Source organism: Calidris pugnax, unplaced genomic scaffold, assembly GCF_001431845.1.
Source record: "Calidris pugnax isolate Ruff unplaced genomic scaffold, ASM143184v1 scaffold8, whole genome shotgun sequence".
In the NCBI taxonomy this organism is placed as follows: domain Eukaryota; kingdom Metazoa; phylum Chordata; class Aves; order Charadriiformes; family Scolopacidae; genus Calidris; species Calidris pugnax.
In genome coordinates this window covers 1101523-1125883 of record NW_015090830.1, presented here as the reverse complement: position 1 = coordinate 1125883, position 24361 = coordinate 1101523, and the positions used below count along the sequence as shown (strand labels likewise).

General features: G+C 38.4%; 2 protein-coding genes across 2 annotated transcripts in view; one reads left to right on the top strand and one right to left on the bottom strand.

The window, feature by feature from the left end:
* SRD5A1 (steroid-5-alpha-reductase, alpha polypeptide 1 (3-oxo-5 alpha-steroid delta 4-dehydrogenase alpha 1)) overlaps positions 1-47 on the bottom strand; it is a 14820-nt gene extending 14773 nt beyond the window's left edge. The window contains 1 exon segment of the mRNA XM_014940764.1: positions 6-47. Coding sequence (XP_014796250.1) covers positions 6-47 — 42 coding nt within the window.
* Positions 37-20481, top strand: NSUN2 (NOP2/Sun RNA methyltransferase family member 2). Its single transcript, XM_014941074.1, has 19 exons — positions 37-135; positions 220-377; positions 539-643; positions 760-865; positions 1501-1572; positions 4214-4298; positions 5018-5210; positions 5601-5675; positions 6809-6939; positions 9054-9127; positions 12077-12207; positions 12821-12917; positions 14033-14208; positions 14740-14832; positions 15210-15345; positions 16649-16729; positions 16959-17097; positions 18008-18047; positions 18725-20481. Exons 1-19 carry the CDS (start codon positions 46-48, stop codon positions 19128-19130), a joined length of 2388 nt encoding a protein of 795 aa, XP_014796560.1. The 5' UTR covers positions 37-45; the 3' UTR covers positions 19131-20481.
* The last annotated feature ends 3880 nt before the right edge of the window (positions 20482-24361 follow it).

Here is a 24361-nt window from a genome sequence, read left to right as displayed (position 1 = left end):
CCGACGGCGGGGCGGGTGGGGGGGCTGGGACGGCGGCTGGCCGCCATGGGCCGCCGGGCGCGCGACCGCCGCCGGCAGCAGCAGCAGCAGCAGCGTCAGGAGCGGGGCGACAGCGGCGGCGGCGGCGACCAAGCGGTGAGAGACCGGGCCGGAGCGGGGAGGGGGGGGAGGGGAGGCGGTAGGGCCGCCGAGCTTGACGGTGTCGGTGGGGCTTTCCAGGGCTGGGCCGGTGGCTACCCGGAGATCGTGAAGGAGAACGAGCTGTTCGAGCGGTACTACCGGGAGCTGGGCATCGTCCCCGCCGGCGAGTGGGACGACTTCATGGCGGCGCTGAGGGAGCCGCTGCCCGCCACCCTGCGCATCACCGGCTACCGGAGGTAGGGGGGACCTGGGGGACGGGCGCGGGGCCCCGGGAGGCGAGCAGTGGCCCGGCTGGCAAGTTATTGCCGCGGAGGAGGCCCGGAGGGGTTTGTGTGTGTGTGTGTGTGCGTGTATCTCTCCACACGGTCCTCTTCTGGCTGTCTCTTCTCCCCTGCAGCCACGCCAAAGAGATCCTGCACTGCCTGAAGGAGAAGTACTTCAGAGAGCTGCAGGACCTGGAGGTCGACGGCCAAAAAGTGGAGATGCCGCAGGCGCTGAGCTGGTGGGTGAGGGGGAAGGGAGGCAGCCAACCCTGCGGGTTCCTCCTGGCATCCAGCCCCCCGTGAAGAAGTGCCGGGTTTCATTCTCCTGCCCCTTTCCCCCTTCTCTCCCCCCCAGGTACCCAGAGGAGTTGGCGTGGCACACTAACTTGAGCAGGAAAATCCTACGCAAGTCACCGCAGCTGGAGAAGTTTCATCAGTTTCTGGTTAGCGAGACAGAATGTGTAAGTTTTAAATACATCTTGACTTTTGTTTTTTTATTTAATAGCCCAACCAGCGGTTTATTTAACTGTATTGTGAGAAATTGAGACTGTAACTTTTCTCTTAGAAATTGAGTAGCTCAGAAGAATCTGGATTTTATGTTGCTGTTGAGAGTGATTCATCCTGTGAAGCTGGCACATAACCACAGTCACAGATATTTCTTCTAAATTAATAGCATTTTTTTTGGATTCTTTGAGAACATGAAAATGGGTCCCTGTAAAATAATTAGGTCCTGTTAGAAAACAGATGTTTAAGTCTCGTAAGAAGTGGACATGTATACATACTGACACTTTTAATCATGGTGTTTCCTACTTAATCGAAGCCAGTTTCTCGCCTCTTGAGCAGAAACTACATGTGTGGAATGAATAAAATTGGAGTAAATTTGCCATTTTCAGAAATTGCAATTGCATGAAATACTGTGATTTTGTTTGTTAAACACAAATAAAATTTAATCCTAAATTTATAATAGTGTGCTTCTATTTACTTTATTGTTTTGCTACATAGACATTTAATGTTTTTTCTTTTTTTGCAAAAGAAATATGTTTCTTGGGAATTTAATAAAATGGAGTTTCTTTTGCTTTTGTTTTTTCCTTTCAAGGGAAATATCAGTCGTCAGGAGGCTGTTAGTATGATCCCACCTCTGCTGCTTAATGTAAACCCTCATCATAAGGTAACTCTAGAATATACTGTGTATTAGAGTTTTTTCCTGAAAGTTAGTCTGATTACAAATTACAACAGCAGTGTCAATGCTGATACACAAAATCATGTTTCATGTTGCTATGTTTTATGCTTTGTGTATGTAAACCACAGCATCAGCTAGTGTTCAGATTACAATACAGTGCCAGGGGAATATCTGCCTTTTCAGCTTTATGTAATATCCTGTAAAAAAACCAGTTAGTTTTTAAGTAGTTCCATACTAAAGTATGTAATGTGTAGATGTATTTAGCTACATCTCAGTTACATATTCGTGTTTCAAGCCCCTTTTAAAATAAGGTGACTGTTTTTAACTTCCTGCTACCCATTACACTGAGAACTTTTCCAGATATGAATGATAATGTTCTTTAACCAGGTATTTCCACCCCTCTCTGCCTTTTGTAGAAGTTGCAAACTTCTGCTTTATAAGTCTGCTAGGCAAAATAATTACGGTGAGCTGAAACATGCTGTTGACAGCAGGTAAGGAGTATAGATTGCAAATGTTAACTGAGGTGCTTAAGGAATGCCTGTGATATTGTTGAATGGCAGATTGTAGGAACAGGGATATCTGGTTGCAAACTTCCAGTTCTAACCTTAGTGATGTTTTCATACACTACGTTTGTTTGCGTAATGTATCTGTCAGGTGTCCTCATTCTCTTAATCTGTTTAATGAGCTATTTAGAAGTGCCTTGCTATCTCAAGCAACCATGTTGTGCACTTCTTTCTTGAATTTTTCATGACGTATCTTAAAATTTCAAGTTTTTCAAACTTCTGACTTAAATGTCATGTGTTTTAGAGACTCATTCATACATGCTTGTTTTTATATTAATGTTATTTAGTAGAAATAACTTTTCAGTTTTTCTCCTGCTCTCACCCCAATCCAATGCATGACCTGGGGCTGATGGCTATGCTATGTGGGGCAAGGTCTTCTCACCTCTCTTAAACAAATAAAGAATTGAGTGATAGGTTCAGCCCTAATATGTCACAGGTGCATTTTGCATTTTGTCTGGAGTTGAACAGGTAGCGAATGTCATCGACTTAATGTAAAACGCAAATAGTGAGAATATTTTTGCACACACCTTATTTATATTACGTATACTAGGATAGCAGTATGAGTTTTTCGCATTGAAAGTTTAACTTCAGTGACTATATTTCATGAACACTTTCCAGAAATGCCTGTAAGATTTCATACATTTCCTCATAAATCAGACTCAGAATAGTCTCTTTATCGTCTCTTGTGACAAGACAGCAAATAGGTGCTGTAGCACTGCCTTGGCTGCTGTCATTTAGGACTTTTTATGGTACTTAGTGCCTTATTTTCTGAGCTGCTTGTTATGACCAGAATTGCAGGTTACTTTTCATGCTTAAACAGCATGTTCTGTGCATCGTGGTCTTACGTGCTGATTCGTACCTTACAGAAGGATCAGCTTGAGGACTGTCAGACCTCTGTGTAGTTCTGTTCATTTTCAAACTATTTTTCACAATTCAGTTTTGCCTCACCGTGAGCTAGCTGGACAATTCTAGAGCACATTTAGGCTTGATTATTCTTCATTATCTTTTGTGTTATCTACAAAAGTAAGTAGAATTGTTACTTTAAGCAGCAGGTATGACACTGTTGTACTGAGTGGTTCATGATGCATTAATGCTGCTACACGGTGGCACGTACCACGTGCTCTCTGGAGCTCTCAGTAAATGCTTCTGGGGTCTGTCTGCCCATTTAGTCTTGTTCGTGCCAGCGGCTTGTGTTAGGATCAGAGCAGATTCGTCCGCGTCTTTTCTCCTGTTGCACGACTTCAGCTAACTTTTACTGGAGCTAAAGGTCCAGAAGGTAAATAGTCATGTGTTTCTGAAAATCTGTAACTAGACAAGAGGAAAGACTCTTAAGCTTCCTCACTTAAGAAAATAGTGTTAGCTCTCAAATGGTTTTCACTGAAAGTGACTCCATGAATGACGCCATCACAAGCCGAGTTTGTGATGAACCAGGAGAGAGAAATATGCTAGAAATCAGGTGCTGGTACCTGTGCTGCTCTGTTCTGCTGCCTGAGAGCAGTTGAAATACTTCCCAAGTGCTTCTTCCAGGATATAGAAACAAACAGTTTATGCTGCCCTGATTTTTTGCATGAAAATGCAAATGTGTGGGGAGGGATAGCAGTTCATTTTTTTTAAATCTATATAATCAACTGTGTTGGATAGTCTCTAATTTACTAATAGTTAAAGAAAAGCACTACTTGCTCTTGAACATAACTTTGCCCTTAATGTTTATGCGTATGTAAAGTTCCAGTTAACTTCAGTCAGAATTGCTTGTGAGCTGATAGAAGGACCATATCCCCATATCTATATTCAGATTCCTCTTTCGGATTTATTTCAGCTGATGTATTCCTTCCCTACAAACCAAAATGCTTTCTGAATTTTAGACACTGAGAGATAAACCTCCATTCTGTGATAGATACAAAGAACAGATTTGTACATTTGTCATTTTGCAAATCGGTGTCCTGAACAACCATAATTCTGCAACTGTGTGCAAAAATATTTAATTTAAACAAGAACACATAGTAAATTTCTCAAGTACTTAAAAATACAAGCCAGGACTGTTTTTTTAAACTTTCTGGTATTTGTAGATTCTAGATATGTGTGCTGCACCTGGATCTAAGACTGCACAACTCATTGAAATGTTGCACGCGGACATGAATGTTCCTTTTCCCAGTAAGTATGGAAAAACTACCAAAAACTTTTTGACTTTGAATTCCCGCTTTTTCTGGTAGAAGATTATTTTTAATATCACAGATAAGTAGCTGCATTTAACTACATATTGAATTCCCGAAGTGTTTGAGTGATATGAGATGGGAAGTACCTTTTCCTTGAAACTTTGTGGGCTTCCTTGGCTTTAATGAGAGAGATGGATGCAACAGATATATACATCTTTCCAATTCAGACTACAGTAGATGTAATTAGAGCTTAATTTTTGTATATGAATCAGGTTTACTTAGTAGATGTGGCCCATGAGCCCCTGTGTTTTAGTGGTATGCTGCAAAAACTGGATTAAGCTGCTTTAGATTTAAAACGGTCATGATATTTATTTTTTTTTTTTTTCTTAAGCTTCAAAATCTTTTCAGTTAGATGCTTACAGAAAATACTGCCTGTAGAAATGGTGAAGTTTGGGGCAGTGGATTCTTTCAATGTTCTGCTGAAAATCTGCTGATGTACAGAGATTGGTGGCAGTGGAGGTTTTCTCTGTTACTTTAAATTGAAAAGTTGAAGGGCCTTTTGTTGTGTCTTATTGCATAATAAGCAATCATAAGCAGTCTTTTAAGTAAAAATCTCTAGTGAAAGGTTTATACAGCTTTGAAGGTAAGGCACTAAACTATGTAAAAGTATTTAGCTGTTGAATAGTAAAGCATCTTCCCACTCTTTTATGTTCCCAGAGGGTTTTGTAATTGCTAATGATGTCGACAACAAGCGCTGCTATTTGTTGGTTCATCAGGCTAAGAGATTAAACAGTCCATGCATCATGGTGGTAAATCATGATGCCTCCAGCATTCCTAATCTACAAATAGATGTTGATGGAAGAAAAGAGGTCCTTTTCTACGACAGGATTTTATGTGACGTCCCCTGCAGGTATCTTGCATGTAATCTTCAGTACACAGATTTTTTTTGTACGAAGTGCAGTGCTAGAATTTTTGTGTTACTGAGTTATGCTGCTTGAGTTGCTTAGGGAGTTATGATTTATAGTCATTTCCAAAACAGGTGAATGCCTTAAACTGCCTTGGGTAAGGGGATACCAAGTTAAGGTGAGCTTTTTTTCATTCCGAGTGGTACTTAAATTTTGTCAGCTGAAGGGCCTCAAATTTCAAACCTACACTTGGGATACTGAAATACAAAGATAGTGTAGAAACAAACTGTAGAGCACAGGAGGGCTACTAAACATGGGAGAGGGAGTCTTTAATTTTTTGCTGCTGTAAGTGACTTGGATATGAATAATACAAATCAATTCAATCTCTGTTACAGTGGAGATGGAACCATGAGGAAAAACATTGATGTATGGAAGAAGTGGACAACACAAAACAGTTTGCAGCTCCATGGGTAAAAATGTTTATTATGCATCTGCACTTCTTTCATTTCTGTCTCCTCCTTTTTCCCTATACTTAACATCTGCATGCATTCACATGTTAATATGTGACAAAGCAGAGACCGAGAAGAGTTGCTTTTCTCTCTAATCAAGAGTTTATTGTGCTATTCACAGAAAGTGCAGTATTTCAGATGTGAGCAGTGGAGTGTGTGAATCTAAGTTGCTTGTATTCTTATGAATATCTGACATATTAATGCTCATTGAACTGATTTAGACAAGGTAGCTAATAAAACAGAGAATTAATCATTTGGTTGGGATTCTTACTGTTTAGGCAGGTAAAGTACCATTGGAAAGTACAGAAACTTGGAAAATTTAATAGTAATGTTTTAAAGTCTTTAGAATATTAGAGATCATACATAAACAGTTTTAGTTACCTGGGACTGATTTATGTTAACTGTTGGTGAGTGAGTACTTAGCGTAGTGCAGGCACGTGGTAAAAAGCAGTAATTTAAACACAGATGAAAAAGCTTTGAACGCTTCACTGCGCGTTTGTAACAAGCTGGGAATGCTGTCAGTTACTGTGACTCTGCTGACCTATGGTGACTCGTTACAGCTTGACAACTCGTTCATAATTACAGGTTTTATTTTAGTTGTAAGTATAAGCTCATGATCCAGCTCAGTGATACTTTTCTCAGAAGGCCACTGCTAGTTAATCTGTGTTGTCCATAATATTTGTAATAGTTAGATTGTTCCTCATTTTAACTCTAGATTTCTGAGAAGAAGAGTTAGGTTTTGAGGGGTCATTTTTCTAGGGTTGAGTACTTTATAATAAACTTGATAGGGCACTAGAAAGAGCAAAATACAGAATGTTATGTTAAAAGTTATCATGCAGTAGTGTTAATGTTTGACTTAACTGCTGTTTTAATAGGTGTAATTTGGGTGTTTCTGCAGCAGAGACTGCACTAAGCTGACTTAGTTTAAAACTGACTTTAAGATGTGTGCTGGTGGCAGCTGTGGAACCCAGTGAGTGCTGGTGTAGTCCATGGAGAGTTACGTGTCTGCAATATAACTTCACCTGTAAGAAATTTGATGGCAAATCTTTCTGGTTCCTGAATGATACCTGGCTAGACCAAGAGTGTTCTGTTAGATTGCAGCTAAGAATTGCAACCCGTGGTGTTGAACAGCTGGCAGAAGGTGGGAGAATGGTATATTCTACGTGCTCGTTGAATCCTATCGAAAATGAAGCTGTGATTGCGTCTCTGCTGGAAAAGAGTCAAGGTGAGAATGCAAGCTTGCACGGAGTGGGGAAATCTTTTTTATTTAGCCCCCAAAAGGGTATGTGTATGATAGTACTTTTAATAAGCTCAGTGTAGGTAACATGCTCCTAGTATGCAAAGCTGCAGCTGTTTTTTTATACCAGTAGGATTTCATTGGTGTCAATATGAGCAGTTTTTGTAAATAAGCCTAAAGGGAGTGTGAATATAAAACCTGAAGTTGCGTTAATGATAAACAAAAGACTTCTACAGATCAATGGAATTCAGTCTGTGTTATCTGGCTTCTGCTAACTGATGCCACTGGTTGGAGTTCATGTCTGACATTCGTGTTTCCTTTGGAAAACAGGGCATGGAACATCCCTGCTGTATGCTGTAGGAGTAAAAAGCCCAGAGCATCCTTAAGTAATTAGAGGAATGTTATTGTGTACCAGTAGGTGGGAGTCACCAATACCTTTAGCATCCTTTGACCAATACCTTTAGCATCCTTTGACGTGTATTTTGACATGCTTGGAATTCCAATGTCTTTTAAGCCCCAGATAGTTTTATGCTTTTGACTTGCATATAAAGGCTTGCTTAATATCCATCATCTGAAGTAACAAGAGATGGAAAGATTGAGATGAGCTGGGAAACTGCACTGCATCGGTTTGTGATAGTAGGGCTTAGTAGACCAAATTTCTTGTCTTGAGTTGATGGACACTTTTTTTCTGAGTCACTAACCTGAAGTTTGGAGACATTTAATTGGATTTTGCATTAAAAGTTCCACAGACTTTGTTAAATTGAGCCTTGTACACAGCAGAAGCAGCTCTATTGCTCCTGGAGCTGAGCTGGTTCTGGAAGTAGAGTAGCCTGTTCTGTGTAATGTTTTCTTTGTGCCAGTCACTATTCTGGCCCCAAATTATATGTGAAATTTCATTGTCCCTGAAACAGCAGTTTAGCTAAAATGCCTGCAGATAATTAGAAATTGACTATTTAATTTCCACTCAAAAGACATTTTTATTTAGAGCTTGTTTCTTTGGCAGACTGAGTGAAAGAACAACATAGACATGTTTCCGGTAAATTATGGTATGCTTGGCTTATTGGAGGTTGGAGTACACCAGAGTTAAGTTTAGTGCCTGATCAGTCTGATGTAGTCTTGAGGCATCGGTTGAAGTCATGCTTTAGGTAGGCAGGAATATTCAAAGGACAGATGCAAGCATCAAGTTTAATCAGATTTGAAATGTCATTTTGGAATTTGTCTATGAATTCATATGTCACTTTTTCATTTATTTAAAAGACTTGCTTAAAATGTCACTGTAAAAGCAAATGGTTAGTCATGTAGAACAGGTTGATAAATTGTGTACAACATGAGGAAAAGCCTACCTAATTGTTAAATAACTAAGTCTTCAGAATCACAAAAAGAAGTTTTAAGGTTATTCTTCTCTAGAGAGATCAGCTATTTAAACAGTAAGTTGTTATATCATTATTTCTGGATTTGGGGCAGCTTAAAGTTTTTATTCAATAATAAATTAAAAAAAATATACTCTGTTGATGTTTCTTTTAGTAATCTGACATATTTTAGGCACAGAGCCTTTTGTCCCGTTAAGTTGATAGCACTTGCCTTACAGTTAAACAGTTTGGAATTTTCCATTTAAAAAATAATAAATTCTTTTTTCTTTCACACTGGAGTATATGAAGATTGTAAGTTCATAAATACCAAACATTTTTAAAGGCTCAGCCATCCCAAAAGAGTACTTCTCTGGAAAATACTTACCTTGTATTTGGATTTACTACACTGATTAAGTGAGAATAAAAACTTCTGTGACTGTATTGCTTGGAACGCTGATGTTTAATGATGCAGGTTGTAGAGTATTACTGTATGCAGCTGCTACAAAAAAGTACCTAACTATTCTATTTTGGTTGAATTATAGGTTGCAAACTTCTATAGTTAGTCATTCTTACCATCTTTCTTGATAAGTTACCTGGTGGGAATTGTATAACTTCTTGTTCCTTGAAGTGTTTAAAAAGCAATAGTCTTAAAATGGTCTTAAAATTTGAAGAAAAACTGGTTTTATGAACATTAGTTGGGAACACAACTCTCAAATTCTGTTTTCAAGAATGTTTATGTTCTTGGTGTTTCAGGTGCCTTAGAACTTGCTGATGTCTCTTCTGAGTTACCAGGTTTGAAGAGGATGCCAGGAATTACAAACTGGAAGGTACTTACCCGGTATTTCTGTGAAGTTCGTGGTCTGTGGTAGAGTGTTAATTAGGGAAATTTTGAAGTGTAACATTTCAAAACAGATTAAGTTGAAGTATTGGTAGTGATTTGCTTTTTAGAGTTTTAGACAAGATAGCATTGTAGGGGAGAGGGCTAAAAATCTTTCTGATGGTAAGCTCATCTGTTCTCCTATTTTCCTCCAGCTTTCTTTGCTCTGTCTCCTATACTTTCTTAATATAATTCCCTTTTCCGTTGTATGTATGTGGCCTGTAGATGGCAACATAATTTCAGCCACTTTTAAAGTTATTCCTCCTCCATCATTGCAGTCTGTGAGCATTAGATACTACAGTTCTTGAGCTGGTCTACTTGAATCATTTGGAAGTAAAAGCCGTTAAACCCTTTCTGGAAATAAGCCATAAAATCTGCAGTGATGTGAGTAATCCTAGAATATTAATAGAATCCTGTATTTTGTTCCAGGCTTTATGTGATTTCATTTCTGGAAAGAGACTAGTAGGGACAGGCAAAAAAATCCAAAGCTTCTTCAGCTTCTTGTTAAGAGTATAGTCAAGATGAGTTGAAGGCTGTCCTGGGAGTAGGGAAAGAGGCTCTGATAAAATTTTAATAATGAGTGCGTGCCTTTGCAACACAATTGGTCGTTCTCTCTTCTCTCACCGTTTCTCTGGTCTCTTGCAATTGCAGTCTGCAGGTTTATGCCTGTGTCTAGGCTAATGAACAAGGTGCATGGAATAAAGATTTGCTGATGTTCTGCCATTGGAAATAGCTGATTTCTTTCTTCTTACCGTTCCAAAAATTTAAATGGCTTGCTTGTACCTGAAGGATAAATGTAAAATGCATAACTCTATAATGTTAAATTTACTTTTTTTTTCTGCATAAAGATACAAAACATATTTATAGAAGGATCACTAAGAATATATTACATTCCCTGTAACATTTATTACTGTGTTTGCAGCTGGAATATAAACCTCCATAATGGGTATTCTAAGAAGTCGGCTAATAAAATGGGTTGAAAGTTTGCAAGACTTTCTTCAGCCCTTACTTGCTGTGACTGTATTTTTTCAAGCCTCATTGGCTAGCTTGTCAGTGAATGCATTTGTTTGTTTTGGTGCTGTTTTTACTTGGTCTAGTCTTTTGTTTCTTGGTGAAACGTCTGTTCAGTGGGAGCTCTGTGACTTAGTGATTACGTTGAATACTCCTGAACATCAGTTGACTGTAAATCTTTGGAACCAGCAAATTAAAAATAAGGTTTTGTTCTTTCAACTGCTTGAAAGTAGCATTCAGTACTCTCTCCTTAAGCCAGGTGATAAGTGAACTTGAGAGTTGAAGGGAAAAGACCTTTTTAACTCCAGATCTGATACCCTACTTCTACAACACTTTTAATCTTCATTCTACCCTAGCAAGAGGCTAGTGAAATATCCAATAGAGAAGAGTTCATTCAGCGTGCTCTTTGATGCTTTTTCATCCTACCAGTTACAGTCTGTGGTTAGGCTGGCAAGCCAAAACTGGACAGAGCAGGGCTGTTAGGCAGTTATTCTAGCATCCAAAATAGTAGTAGACTTGTTTGCACTTCCAGTTATTTATCAGTCCCACTGGTTGTTTCTCTCAAGTTGAAGTCATGACTTCCAAGGAAGAGTAGTTCAGAGTGACAGTCTGTCTTCTCTCCGTGTAGCAGTATGACATGGAGCATATTTGGACTTGAAATACTAATTCTGCAAGTACAGTCATTTCTATTTCAGGAACGTGCAAAGGCACAGTACTTTAGGTGTGATCTGATCAGTGGCTGAGAAATGCCTGACTTCATGACGCTGAAATCTGTCTTCTAACGTTCTTAGTGAAATTCTAATCTAGATAAATCTTACATTTCTGTTTCCAGTAGAACACTTCATTAAACCTCCAAGTCAATCACAGTGGTGTGTATGAAAACAGTTCATCGTAATTTTCTGTCCTGAAGTCACCATCACTGTGACTTGTCTGTTTTTTTGCTGTAACAACAAAAACAGGCCTTCATTTCAGTCATTAATTTTGTACATTTGCCTACACATTCCTGGACATGACCTTTCTTACAGCCCTAGAGTCCAGTACAGAACCAAGTGTCTAGACTTCTGAAGTAAAATCTTCCCTGTTTCTTTCCAGTTTGGTATTCTTGCTTAAAGAGCATTCAAAATTCCTCGCTACAAGAGTTGTGGCTCTAACCTTCTGCTTGTATTTTAAGGGTCCTTCAAAAGCTTTGACCTTTAGATGGAATGAGGTGATGTTATGCCCACACAGTACATTCAGTGGATTCATAGATGTGTTCTGAGTCCTGGATAAAGACACAGGCATTAGAAAATTCATAGGGACATGGTTTGTCAGTAACTTCCCTTGAAAACACCTCTCTCTGCGACCTGTGTAGGGCTATGTCATGGGGCTGTATGCTTACCAAGCTGTTGTGTTGCACTCTGACATCTTTCTAACGTAATGAAATTGGGATTCCTTGTTTCTGATCTCTGCTAGGCTGCAGTAGCTCTTTTCCTTTGCATACTGCTGGGAAGCTACCTGTAGCAGAGTGCCTCAAAGCCAGGGAAAAAGAAGGAATGTGTCCTAAATCTGATGGTAATCTTGTGTATTCTACCACTGTCCTTCCTTTGGGGTTTTGGTGTTCTATATGTTCTGAAAGGTTAACAGAGATCACTGTAGTTGATCTTTACTTAACTGCACACTTTTGAAGCATAAAAACTGGAGCAAAGAGGTACAGTTGGCAAGCATCTCCTGTGCATAAATGCACATGTAAAATGCACATAGGATCAATACACTTTAAATAACTTAATTTACTATACCAGCAAGTAACTTCTCTTCTTGGCACCTGAACCTTGGTTTGAAAGTATTTTAATTAAAACTTATAAAATGGTGACCCATATTGTTCACAGTATTTATATTTACTCATTTGAAGGTAATGCTGAAAGATGGACAGTGGTTTGAAGAGTGGAAAGATGTGCCTTCAAATAGACAAACACAAATACGTCCCACCATGTTTCCAATAAAAGATGAAGAGAAGCTAAAGGCAATGAATCTAGAGCGTTGGTAAGTTTCCCCAGAATAGGTTTTTGAGTTTTTTTGATGGTTACCTTGAATGGTGGTGGGCAAATCATAATTCAGTCAGATTAGGAATGTGTTGTATTATAGACCTTCACTTGTGTAGCTCGGAGTATATTTTGATTGCTTCATATGTAATGGCAGTACACAATATTTAAATTCCAGTGAACTGAGACTAATTATTGAAAGTTTCTTACAAGGAATAAGTGCTCACACAAACGGGTCAAATTCTTTGCATCCAATACAGATGCATAGCCAAAAGTACTGGAAAAGTATGTGAAACTTTAACATTTTAACAGTGTGATTTATTTTCTATGAAAATAGCTATTTCATAGCTATTCTAAAAATAGTGTTTAGAAATGAGTCATTAAAGCTTAGATGTGAATGGTGAAACGAATGCGTTGCACTGATGCAAGTTATTTTGCCAGAATGCTCTATTTTAGATCCTGTTTCTAGCCTGGTAAATTAAATCTGCACAGTCCTACTAGGAATACTTAGTCTACCCTGAAAGTAAATATAAATGTGACACTTCTAATACTTTGTGAGAGCCCGAATACTGATGATGAATACATGGCAACGTTTTATTTTTTTTTCCCCCTAGTCTTAGGATATTGCCACATCACCAGAACACGGGAGGTTTCTTTGTGGCTGTGTTAATAAAAAAATCTCCAATGCCATGGAATAAACGCCAGCCTAAGGTAAATTCTTTTAAAAGAGCTAAAATGTTAACTTTTAATAATGTTTCTGGCATTTTCTTGAAAGCTTACGTAATAGAAAACGTACTATAACTGGTTTGTATCTGCCCTTCAGTTTTACTTCAGTGTATTAATTAAAAATAAACTCCTATAGAACGTAAGAATTTAAAAGTTAATTTCTTAAAATAGGAAAAAGAAAAAGAGAGAGGAAATTTTGTAATCATAGTAAAATAGCAAGATAAAATTTGAACCTAAAATTAAGGCTTTGAAAGAATTACAGAAGCAGATTAGATTGGGTCGCTAAAGTTGTCGCTTTCTTGAGCTGTGTGTGGTCCCTCTGCTAAAGGTGTTTTTGTGTTGTAAGCTAATTCTGATTTCAGTTTATCTGACTCTGGTTGGTTGCTCAGGAGTGATTCACTGCTAGATTAGTCAGGCAGATCAGCAGCAGAGGGAATGGATGTAAAACTGTTAGTAGCAGCGGCAGCAGCTTCAGCCATCTGACTTTAATCCATTTGTTGTCAGTTGTCTTTAAAATCCTGTCAACCGGATTTTAGGTTGACATGATTTATTTGATCTCTTAGACTGTTCATGTATTTGAGAGAAACTTACTGTGTGAATCCCTTTTAGCTGTTTCTGTTTATTTAATTAGCTTCATTAGAACACCTTATGGAGTAAAATGTATGTGGCAGTAAGGAAAAAGCATTTATTCAGAAGCAAGCACTATCCAAATCATTGATGCTATTCTAAGTTTATTGTTGTGGCACTCTTACAGAAAGTGTGCAGCAGGAGGATGTGTGTGTCACGTGGAGTGCCAGAAGAAAAGCAGCAGATCCTGACTTAAAATAGTCTTCTCTTTGAGTGCTTGAACGTGAATTTGTAAATAGTATAAAAATAGCTTTCTTGGACAGTTGGTAAGAAATTGTCCAGATCAGTATACTAGAGGTAAATGCAATTTACAGTGGTATCTTGATTTAGTAATCAGATTAGCTCCCTAAATGGATCGGTTTAACCACGTACAAATTGATAAGAATTAAGCACATGCAGAGACAACATAGGGACGTTTTGTTACAAGTTAAATACTGATTTTGCTTTGTTGAAAATACTGTAATTTGAAATAGGTTCATCAGAAATTACCACAAAGAACAGGAGATACTGAAGTGACAGCAGCTAATTCAAATAATGGTTCTGAATGTATTACTGAAGAACCAACACTTGCTGAAAATGAAGAGTCAAAGAAAATGCAAGAATCGCAGAATTCAGACACTGAACAAAGCAAAAAGGAAGGAGTCTGTGGGTAAGAGACCATTTCTAAGTATTTGTCCTGTGACAGCTTTGTAATTGCTGAGCACTCTGTAGTTCTTTTGTTACTGGACTCATTTAGAAGTCAATCAAGAAGAATTAATGAATTTGCTCAGTTGTCCTACATTACCACATTTTCTGTCTTGCATATCAGCAAGTTAGGAAAATAACTTTTCTTATTAGCATTTGCAAAGTCTGATAGTAGTCCTTTCTTCTCTGTTAAGAAAAAAAATACTTTTAGAAGTTGACCTTTGGAAGATCTTTACTGTCTCCAGAATTACTGCCCTAGAAATCTCTGTTTACTTGTTTTTGTGGTTTCTGTTTTCAAGCACTGCTTTCACTTCCTCATTTTAAGAAGTTAAATTGTGGGTAGTGTTGTCTTAGTGAAGCAAAGGAAAATGTCAGTATTCTGTCTGGCCTACTGTCGTTACCATAAGGCGAGTGTTGACTAAGTGAACTGATTAAACTCATTTTAAACCACATATTTTTACTAAAATTGGCAATGCAATGGTATTTTCTTTTTTAGACCACCACCATCTAAAAAAATGAAGTTGTTTGGTTTTAAAGAAGATCCTTTTGTGTTTCTCCCTGAAGATGATCCATTGTTCCTTCCAATACAGTAAGAAAAAAGTTTCTGTTCTGGCATTAAGATTGCTAGTAGTTTAGGAATATTAGTAGTTCGATTCAGCACAAAAGATGAGTCTTATATAAAACATTTCCCTGACTTTGTTCCAGATCCCACTCTCCTCAACACTTAAACTGTTCTTAAATGAAAATAGACCACTGTAGTTTGCACTAGAAATTTTTGAGTATATCTTAGTGTCTGTGACAGCTTGTCTTTTCAGATACAATTGCATCTTAGAAAGTCTAATCTTTGTGTTCTGTATTCAAAGTTTTAAGTGTTTGCAGAGATAGCTTGAGGGAATGGGATAACCCCTGCATTTTGAGTATATAATTTCATTGTTCAGTTAATCAAAACAAGTATTGTGGCTGCAGGAAGTTTTATGCATTGGACCCATCATTTCCCAAGATGAATTTACTGACTCGAACTCAAGAAGGGAAGAAGAGGCAGCTGTACATGGTTTCTAAGGAGCTAAGGAATGTGCTTCTGAACAACAGTGAGAAGATGAAGGTATGGTTCAATCTCTTAAGGTTTTCACAACAGAGATCATAAGCATCAGTGGGTGTCTCCTTAAACTTCATTGCCAAGCTTAGTGATTATATAGAAATTTACCCATCTGATAGGCCTTTTTTTTTTTTTTGGTCTGAATGAATGTTTTCCTCTCTAACCCTCCTCTGTTAAAGAAATGAAGAGTTGTTTCTGAGAGGTAAATAAGTCTCCAAGATTAAAATAATTTTATTTTTTGGCAGGTGGAAGGGAACTTAAAAGTAGAGGAAGGGGATATGTAATTGCTGTGTGTGTACCAGCACTGTTACCTGGTCTTTAGGTACCTTCACAAGTTTGCGTTGATACTATTGTATTTATGAGCCCCTTAATTATGAAATTAAGAGCTGTGAAAGCCTACCAAAAATAACAGATAACTTCAGCTGCATTATTAGCTGGCTGTGTTACATGGGGACATTGTTTCAAAGTAATTTCAACATCTGAGTATTTTGAGAAGTTGTTAAGCTGAATAATAATGGGATAAGCAGTAGTTTTGTGAATTAGAGGGAAAAATGATAATTTGTTTTATATAATTCCCAATGGAAAATGTCTTGCAAATGCTGAAGATTTGTCTTGGAAGTTTTTGAATAATTTAAGTTAGAATAAGGTCATCTATTCCAGCTTCCTTCCTGCCCCAGGCAGGGCTAACGTCAAAGCTACATCAGGTGTGGTTCGGGGGCCTCACCCAGTCAAATCGTGAAAATTTCCAAGGATATTCATTACACCTTTGCAACAGATCTTTGAGATGGATAAATAATTATTCTTTTATCCCACGTGCAGGAAATGGCTACATACTTGACAAAATTTAAGAAACTGGTGCCTTATATTAGGCAATGACACTTTGAATACTACAAAGCATATAGTGTCCTAATATTAAACAGTTGTGCATATTTGAAATCCCGTCCTTGATTGACTTTCCCAGAATCACACAGAAAATTCTTATTGAAACTAAGATAAAAATTACGCCTTAATAGTTCATTGCCCTCATTTTAAGACTAACGCTTCCTCACAGTGTTCAGTTTTCAACATGGAGAGGAGTAAAAGGTGTTTATATTGAGAGAGAGCTTTGTTTTGATCATGGGAATTTCTTTTTCCCTTGAATGAATTTTCACATGGATTTTATTCAGTGTCCAGCACAAATGAACAAACTTTATGGCAGAATTATCCTTTCTTCCTCCTTTTAGTCAAAGAGTTGAGGAAAAGCAAAATTCAGAGTGGTTATTTAGAATTTATACTGCTGAATGATGCTTATTGGCTTTGCCGTTTGCAGGTTATTAACACAGGGATAAAAGTCTGGTCTCGCAACAGTGATGGTGAACAGTTTGGATGTGCATTCCGATTAGCACAAGAGGTAATTATATAGCATTGTGTTTTTTGAAGGAGATAACTTTGGTTTCCTCTAGAGCCTATAGCACAGCTGGCATTAACTTTGTCAGATTAATGACAATTTGCTTTTCCAGTATGGTTTTAAAATGTGAATTTTTTTTCTGATACTAGCTAAAGGACATACTGTTTTTAACATTTTTCCTTCAGAAAATAGAGATTGCATTTTGAAATAATTATTTTTATTTATTAAACAGGGAATTTATACTCTGTACCCATTCATTCATGCAAGGATTATAAATGTCTGCATAGAAGATGTTAAAATTCTGCTAACCCAGGAAAATCCTTTCTTAAGTAAATTCAGCAGTGAAACACAGAAGAAGGTCAAAGACATGGGTAAGCCTTCTAATTTGTACTATGACAAAATTATTATTGTACAGTACGTGGCAGATGATCAAAATAGTCACATAAACTGCTAAAAATTTTGATTAAATTTATCTTAAATATACTTGTTAATTAGGTAAGTAAGCATTACTGAAACCCAGTGTGCTACTAGAAACTGTAGTCTTTTCTGATCACAGCCTTTAAGGTTTATGGACTCCAGAGAACAGAAGAGTAACTAAACTTGTGACTTCTGTGAAACAATGCTGTGAGGCAGCATTTAAAATGTCTCATGAATAAGAATTTCATATATACTACTGAGCTTTACACCTGTTAGTGCTCCAGCTGGAAGTGTTTGTCATCTGCAATTGTTGGTCATGATTTTATGTATCAAATATAGTTATTCAGATTTGATTTTCTTAAATACAGGGAGAAATGTCTACTCATTATATTTTTATTCCTGCTACACTGGGGGCTTGAAGAAATGAAGACTGCTTTTCAGTCTTTTGTTTATGTTGTTTTAGTTTCTTGTACTTCAGTGTTTGAGACAAAATGGGAAGAACAATTTTTCTAAAGTTTGGACTGGCATACTCTGATGTTAATTTTACCTAAGTAAAAGTTCCTGGATGGATTCACTGAGTAAATTAGTCCACTAAGTGGTTTTGTATTTTAATTTGTTTATTTGGGATTTGGGAGGAGGCAGGGTTCGCAGTTGCTTTTGTAACTATGCAGGTAGTTCAGTCTGGAAAAAAAAAAAAGAGGAATAAAATCTGGTGTTGTCTATAGTTTGCAGTGCTAATGTAGACAACTGCTAACCAGCTCATGTTGTATGGCTGTTTAAAAACTTGTTTTCTTGAACATTTTCAAATTAAAATGTAACACATCTCTTGTTTTTTTTTGTTCCCCTGACTTCCCTTCTCTGCAGCGATGGGAAGTATAGTTCTGAAGTACGACCCAGACCCTGAGTAAGTAGATGTGTTGCTTTCCGTTTACACCGTTTTAAAATTTGAACAAGAATTTTATTTTCACTCAGCAAAAACAGGAGTGGAGGCATAGAGATGCAGTGAGGTCAAGGGTAAAGCCAGGCAGCATACAAAGAATATAATGGGGAAAGAACCTGTCTTGCCTGTGTATTCTTAAAACAATTGTAGGATTTAGCTTTATAAAGGAGAGGTGGTACTTCTGCCAGGGGTCCACAGTATCACTACACGTGGTTTGTTTCCCTGTGAAGTCCAGCATTTGAAATAGAAAAAGTTTAACTTTTTCATTGTTCATTTTTGTTGAGTAGGTAGTATCAGAAGTTCTTGGGAACTTTTTAAATCTAAACTTTCATCTTACTTTTGCTTATATTAGTTTTGAAAGCAGAGCCAGAAAATTAGTTTGCCTGTTGCAGAAATTTAAGAGCATTGAGCGTTTTTGGTTTTTTTTTTTCCTTGCTTGCTTGTAGACTACAGATACCGGTACCTGTTTACATATTGAAGCTCAGACCAGTGTACTTGCATCTTTTGTATAACTATACAAATAGTTATAAAATGCATTTACTGTTAAAGATTGTGCTTTTATTTACCAGGATATAGCTATAAAATTAAGTTTTGAAGATTAGCTTTCTCACAGTTGACTAAATGTAACTTCTTGTTTGTAGAAAACCTGATGATCTTCAGTGCCCTATTGTGCTGTGTGGTTGGCAAGGAAAGACATCACTCCGTGCGTTTGTGCCCAAGAATGAGAGACTTCATTACCTGAGGATGATGGGAGTTGAAGTGTTTAAAGCAAAGAGGAAAGAGGAGGAATCAGAAAGTAAAACAGAGGAAGAAGTTCAACATAGGCTGGCACAAACAGAGGAAGGAATGGATGTGGAAGACAAAGAATGTGATTTAGTCACGAAAATGGAAGCAGAAATAGGTGAAGAATCTTCCCCCAGTCCTGTGGAAGGCAGTGCTGTGGAAGTAGAAAATAAAATTGAGGATTTAGATCAGTCTAGTAAAAATGCCAACAGTCATGTAAGCCAGGAAAGCAAAGACACGGATACAAGTAATGTGAAAGATTAAGTTTCTTTCTCTTATTACTTGGCAGCTTCCATGAGGCTCACATCCAGACTTTTGCTTTTAGCATGGAAGTATATTTTAAAATTTCGGTTGGAATGGGATGTTCCTGTTTTAAAGTTTCGTCTGTTTTATTTTTAAATGAAAGCTATAAAGAGATTTCTCTTCACGTGTGTCGTCTTTGTACCATATTACTGGTGAGCCTGTGTGTCTGTTGCTGGCAATGGACCATGCACCAGTAAAATCTAAAGCTCGTATTTGAAATGGAATAATGATATGTACAAATGAGCTGCCTGCGTAACTGGTTAAGAATTCCTTCAGAAGAAATAACTGGGGTTTTATTCAAAGCACGCAAATTCTATAAAATATTTTTTTCTCCTAAGATTGCTTACCACACCTCCCACCCAATCTGATTACTACTTATGCAGGTTCTTTAATGGATAAGGGAATCAGTATGAGTATGCATACAAATGCACATATAGGATGTCTAACTAGCAACCTGATTAATATTTATTCCAAAGAAAACCATGCACCGCATCCTGGGAAAAAAAATACAGAAAGCATTTTTCCAGAGACTGATGTCTGAGATTCTTCTCCGGAGCGCTGAATTGCTTGACAGGCACAGCTAATAAATGCCCTTGACTAGATCTTCAGGTGTGTTGAGCATGCCTCGAGCTTTTATCTTGAAATGTCCCTGTTTAAGAATCTGTGGCTGTCCCTCAGATCTACTGCAGTCATCTGTTTCTCTGTCATTTCTTCAAGTGGGAGCCCTTTCTAATTTTTGCAATATTCTTTCTTATAGCTGAAATAATCATTACAGAAAAGTCTGGCGGTGTATATATTGTTGTATAGTAGGTATTTAAAAGAGGTTATATAGGTCCAAAAAAGTAATTTACTTAATCTGATTTAAAAAAAAATAGTTCGTTGGCTACCTCAGAAACTTATAATACAAATTCCATCTTTTGTGGCTGTTTCAGCAATACTCTTTGTACTTGTATCAAGTTGACCTGAAAGGAGAATGGCCAGTGGTACAAGGTGCTGTCCTCCATGGGACCATGATGATGCAAATATTTGTGTCTCTTGTCAAACTAAATTTTACCATGTATATTTTTACTGATGGAGTCCTAATGGGGCTTGGACACATTTGCTCCAGCTTGCTACAACGGACTTTTGGATGCCTGCCCTTGAACTACTTCATCAAAGGGAGTATTCTTGAGGGAGAGATGTAAAAGTGAAATAATGCCATGTCCTCTGGTAAGAAATTAGTCTCATGCAGTGAAGAACCATTGACAGGACTCATTTTCCTCTTGAGAGTCTGTAAAATAGGTTAATAAAGAAATCAGTTCTTGCCCTTGTATTTTGCTAAGGTTTGAATTTGTTCTTTGAATCAGGAGCTGCAGTTGGACAGGTTCTTTTTTGGCAGCTCCTTAGACTGAAGAGCAGCGTAGCAGAATTTTCTTTTGAATTGGAGGTGTATGCAAAGTATAATTTTTGGTTCTTAAAGCATATGAGGAGAAAAATGACAGCAACTTGAAACTTAAAGCATGAAACCGAGCATTGCTTTTCATATCTTTGCATTTATTGGGCATTTGAAATGGAAAAAGGGTGGAAGACCAGTGTCATTTTTAAGTCCTCATCACCATCACAGTCTGCAGTACTCAACCCTGAGGATGACTGATTTTAATCTAGTCCTCATCACCATCACAGTCTGCAGTACTGAGGATGACTGATTTTAATCCTTCTCATCTTTTTATGCTCTAATGATCTCCATAAATTATCAGAAGGTCAAGTGTTAAAACTTCTGTGAAGAAACCAGAATTTGTTTTGAATTATGCCTGCTGGTAATGTATCTGCTGATGTCCCTGAGCAGCAGTTTAAGCTTCGATTCAGTCAGTGGCTCTGCTAAGGATACAATTTTATGACAAGTTAAGCTGATATGAATACTTGTTGATACGGACAATCCAGACAATTAAATCAGTGAAAAGCTAACTGAATAGAAAATGAACGGTCCAGATATTTTTTTTTTTTTGACTGAGCTTGCCACTGGCAGACTTAAAAAGAGAGTAGAAAGCTTTTATCTGGGAGCTAAAGAAAAGTAGGTTCTTGGATCATAAACTGACTGAAATTGGGTATAACTTAGACTTGTAATAGAATAAGCTCGCATCTGCATCATTTTAAATCCTTTGAGTAGTCCCATTTTCCTGCATTATCTATGAAATTTTGCTTTGCTCTTGGCTTTTTTGAGTTCTTTTTTTCCTGTCAAGTGCAAATGGGAGATTTCAGCCAGGAAACCGGGCGTCTAATTTTCTTGTGCTGTTCAGCAGTTTTATTCCATATCTCAAAAAAAAAAACAAACCACCTCAGAGACTGCCGATTTATTTTTTTTTTAAAATACTGTGAGTTTGCTTGCAGCAGTTGCTCTGTCACAGTTACTCTGGGAAGGTGCCCAAAACCCTAGGTGGTGGCTGAAGATGCTGTCCTGGCTCCCCAGTCCGGGAGCCCGATGGGACAGGGTGCGTTCTGTTTGTCTGTCTCTCCTGAGCTGTGTGCCGCTGAGGAGCTGGTGCTCAGGTGGCTGAGCCTCTGCTTGGCTGGTTTTGAATCATGGGTCGCTGCAAATAATTTAAAAGGAAGGTGAAAGAGAAGCAATAGGTGATGGCGTGGAGTTTGAAAATGCGAGCGTCTTAAAAATCGCTAGGTTTGAAGTTCACAACTTAAGGTCCATCCTTGTAAGCAATCCCTATTACATGTGAGATTTCTCTAGTTAATGTTGCTGTTACTTAGAAACAGGACTGTAGTTGTTTGCACTGATGGCAGCGAGGTTTATATGCTGGGGAAACAAAGATTTCCTGCATCTAAATGAATAGTCTGTTTATATTCTGCTTAGAGATGCCCTCGGGAGAAGCTGCTGGAGCCTTCAGAAAATAGTCTGTTGATTGAAAAACCTAGAAAGAAAAGGAGGGAAAATACCACATGGGATGCTCTTTTGTAGATTTTTCTTCAGTATTTACCTAATGTTAGTCGTTGCTTTGGAACTTCATTAGAATTTTCTTTCTTTAGTTTGCCGCAGAATTAATATACCATAATCTAGAGCCATTTTTTTGGTGGGGGGTGGTTAATTTTTTTGTTAAATCTCTGAATCCTCTTAAAAATCAACGAGACTTCTCAAAGTACGCGGACCCTCCTTCAAAAATTCCTGCCTATAAACTTCAAATTTAGTCTCAGGGGTAAAAGCCAGCCATTTAGCTCCTGTAACAACCCCTGTCTGAGGCTGCAGTAAAAGAGCAATCTGTGTGTGTTGTTTTCCCAGTGGGAGGAATTCCAGCCCGGAATACAGGGGGGGTGTGCTCGTGCACCCAGATGCTGCCAGAGCTGAGGCGGGCATGCCGGCCTGCCCTGCCACCTCCCCGGGACAAACCTCCTGAACAACCCTCGGCCAAGCAGTGCGCCTGCAGCAGCCCGTCTGCTAGTCCCAACAAACCTCCCCGAGAAGTCGGCCAGCGGGAGGGTGGCACCACGTGGCTCTTACCGCTCCGCTTTTGCGGCTCTGCATCTTTCACTCCCATTTTCTGTTGGTTGACCCATTGAAATTATTGACTCCTCCCCAATCTTCTTTTTGTATAGTTCAAGGGCTTTCAGGTGTGTTAGCAATGGACATTTGTCTGTTCCAAAAGGGGAAACCAATATGAACAGTGGCCAAGACAATTCTTACAATTTTTCTAAGAACAGGGCAAACATACAATGATCCTTGCCCAGAGTATTCTCCCAGAATCCAGGGATTTCTTGGACCAGAGGTGTTGTCTTTGGGTTTAATGGTGCTTTGTGTATTTCTCCTCCATTAATTTGTCAATCGTTGCCTGAAGCCACGTGAACTTAGAGTGCTCATAACGTCCTGGGGCAGGGAGTCCTCAGACCCTACCTGTTGTGTGAAGCATTACCTCCTTTTGGTTATTTTGGCTCCTTATAGCTTTGTTTGATGATCCCCACTTCTTGCATTGGAAAAGACAACATGCAAACAATCACTGACTAGTTTCTTCAGGACATTTGTCATTTTATTGTCTTCTTGACATATCTCTTATCAGTCATCTTTTTTTCCAAGCTGAAGAGTCGTAGCTCACCTATTTGTTCCCTGTATGGAGACTACTCCAAAGCTTTCATCATCTTTATCAAATGTTTCTGAACTTTTCTCAGTTTTTATGTCCTTTTCCAGGTGGGGGAACTAGAACTGCACATGATGCTTAGGATGTGGCGTTTGTGCAAATGTGCTCTCTATTCTGCTCTCCAGTTGTCTGGTTGGTGTTTTTTAATGCTGCTAAATATCAAGCTGATATTTCAGTGGAATTGCCTATCACAGCCTCATTATTGTGTTCTGAGCAGCACTTGACAACCTGTTGTTTTACATGTGATGTTAGCATTGTTTTTCCCCACATAAATCACTTTTATCTGTATTGCGTTTCATTTGCTGTTTTATCACCCAGTTACTCAGTCTTGTAAGGTCCTTCTGCAGTTCTTTGTAGCTGGACCTAAAAGCTCCTGATTGAATTGTGTCCAACTCAGAATTGTTTTCTGTAAGTCTGCAGATCCTTGGCAGCTCTGAAGGGATCCTGAGCCTGCGGTATCATTACAACAAGATCACAAGAGAAGAATTTCACATCAAAATGCTGATAAGCAGGATGATCGAGCACCAACGAGAGAGTATAGTATTTTCTTTCTAATATTAAAAAATCTGTCCACAAAATTCCCTCACTGAATGCTCTTCTTCTGGAAAATACCAGCTTAATGGAGGAAAATAATTGTCCTTAAGAACACAGCAGTAAGACTTCTGTGAACCTCCCCAGAATCTTTTCCAGTTCTCCTCAATCTAGAAATCTATCTGGGAAGATCTTGAGAACCACCCTCTAAACACCCATTTCCTGTGGCTTCTCAGGCTTCAAATTCACCAACTAACTTACTGTGCAACAAGGTGGTACCCTGAACATTGCGTTACTGGGATTTCTTGCCTTGGTAGGTCTGAATGTCTCTCCCTGGCCAGGGAGCCTCCTAACCATCTTGGTGGGGCTTCTCCAGTGGGCCTCTCCAGTATGTTAGCAAATCTTCTAATGGGGGACCTATGCTGGATGCAGTACTGCAGATAGAGCCTCACAAACAAGAAGAGGGGAATAATCACTACCCTCAAACCCCTGGCCACTTCATGACTGATTTAAATTTCAAGAAGTTTATGCTGCTGCAATTATTCT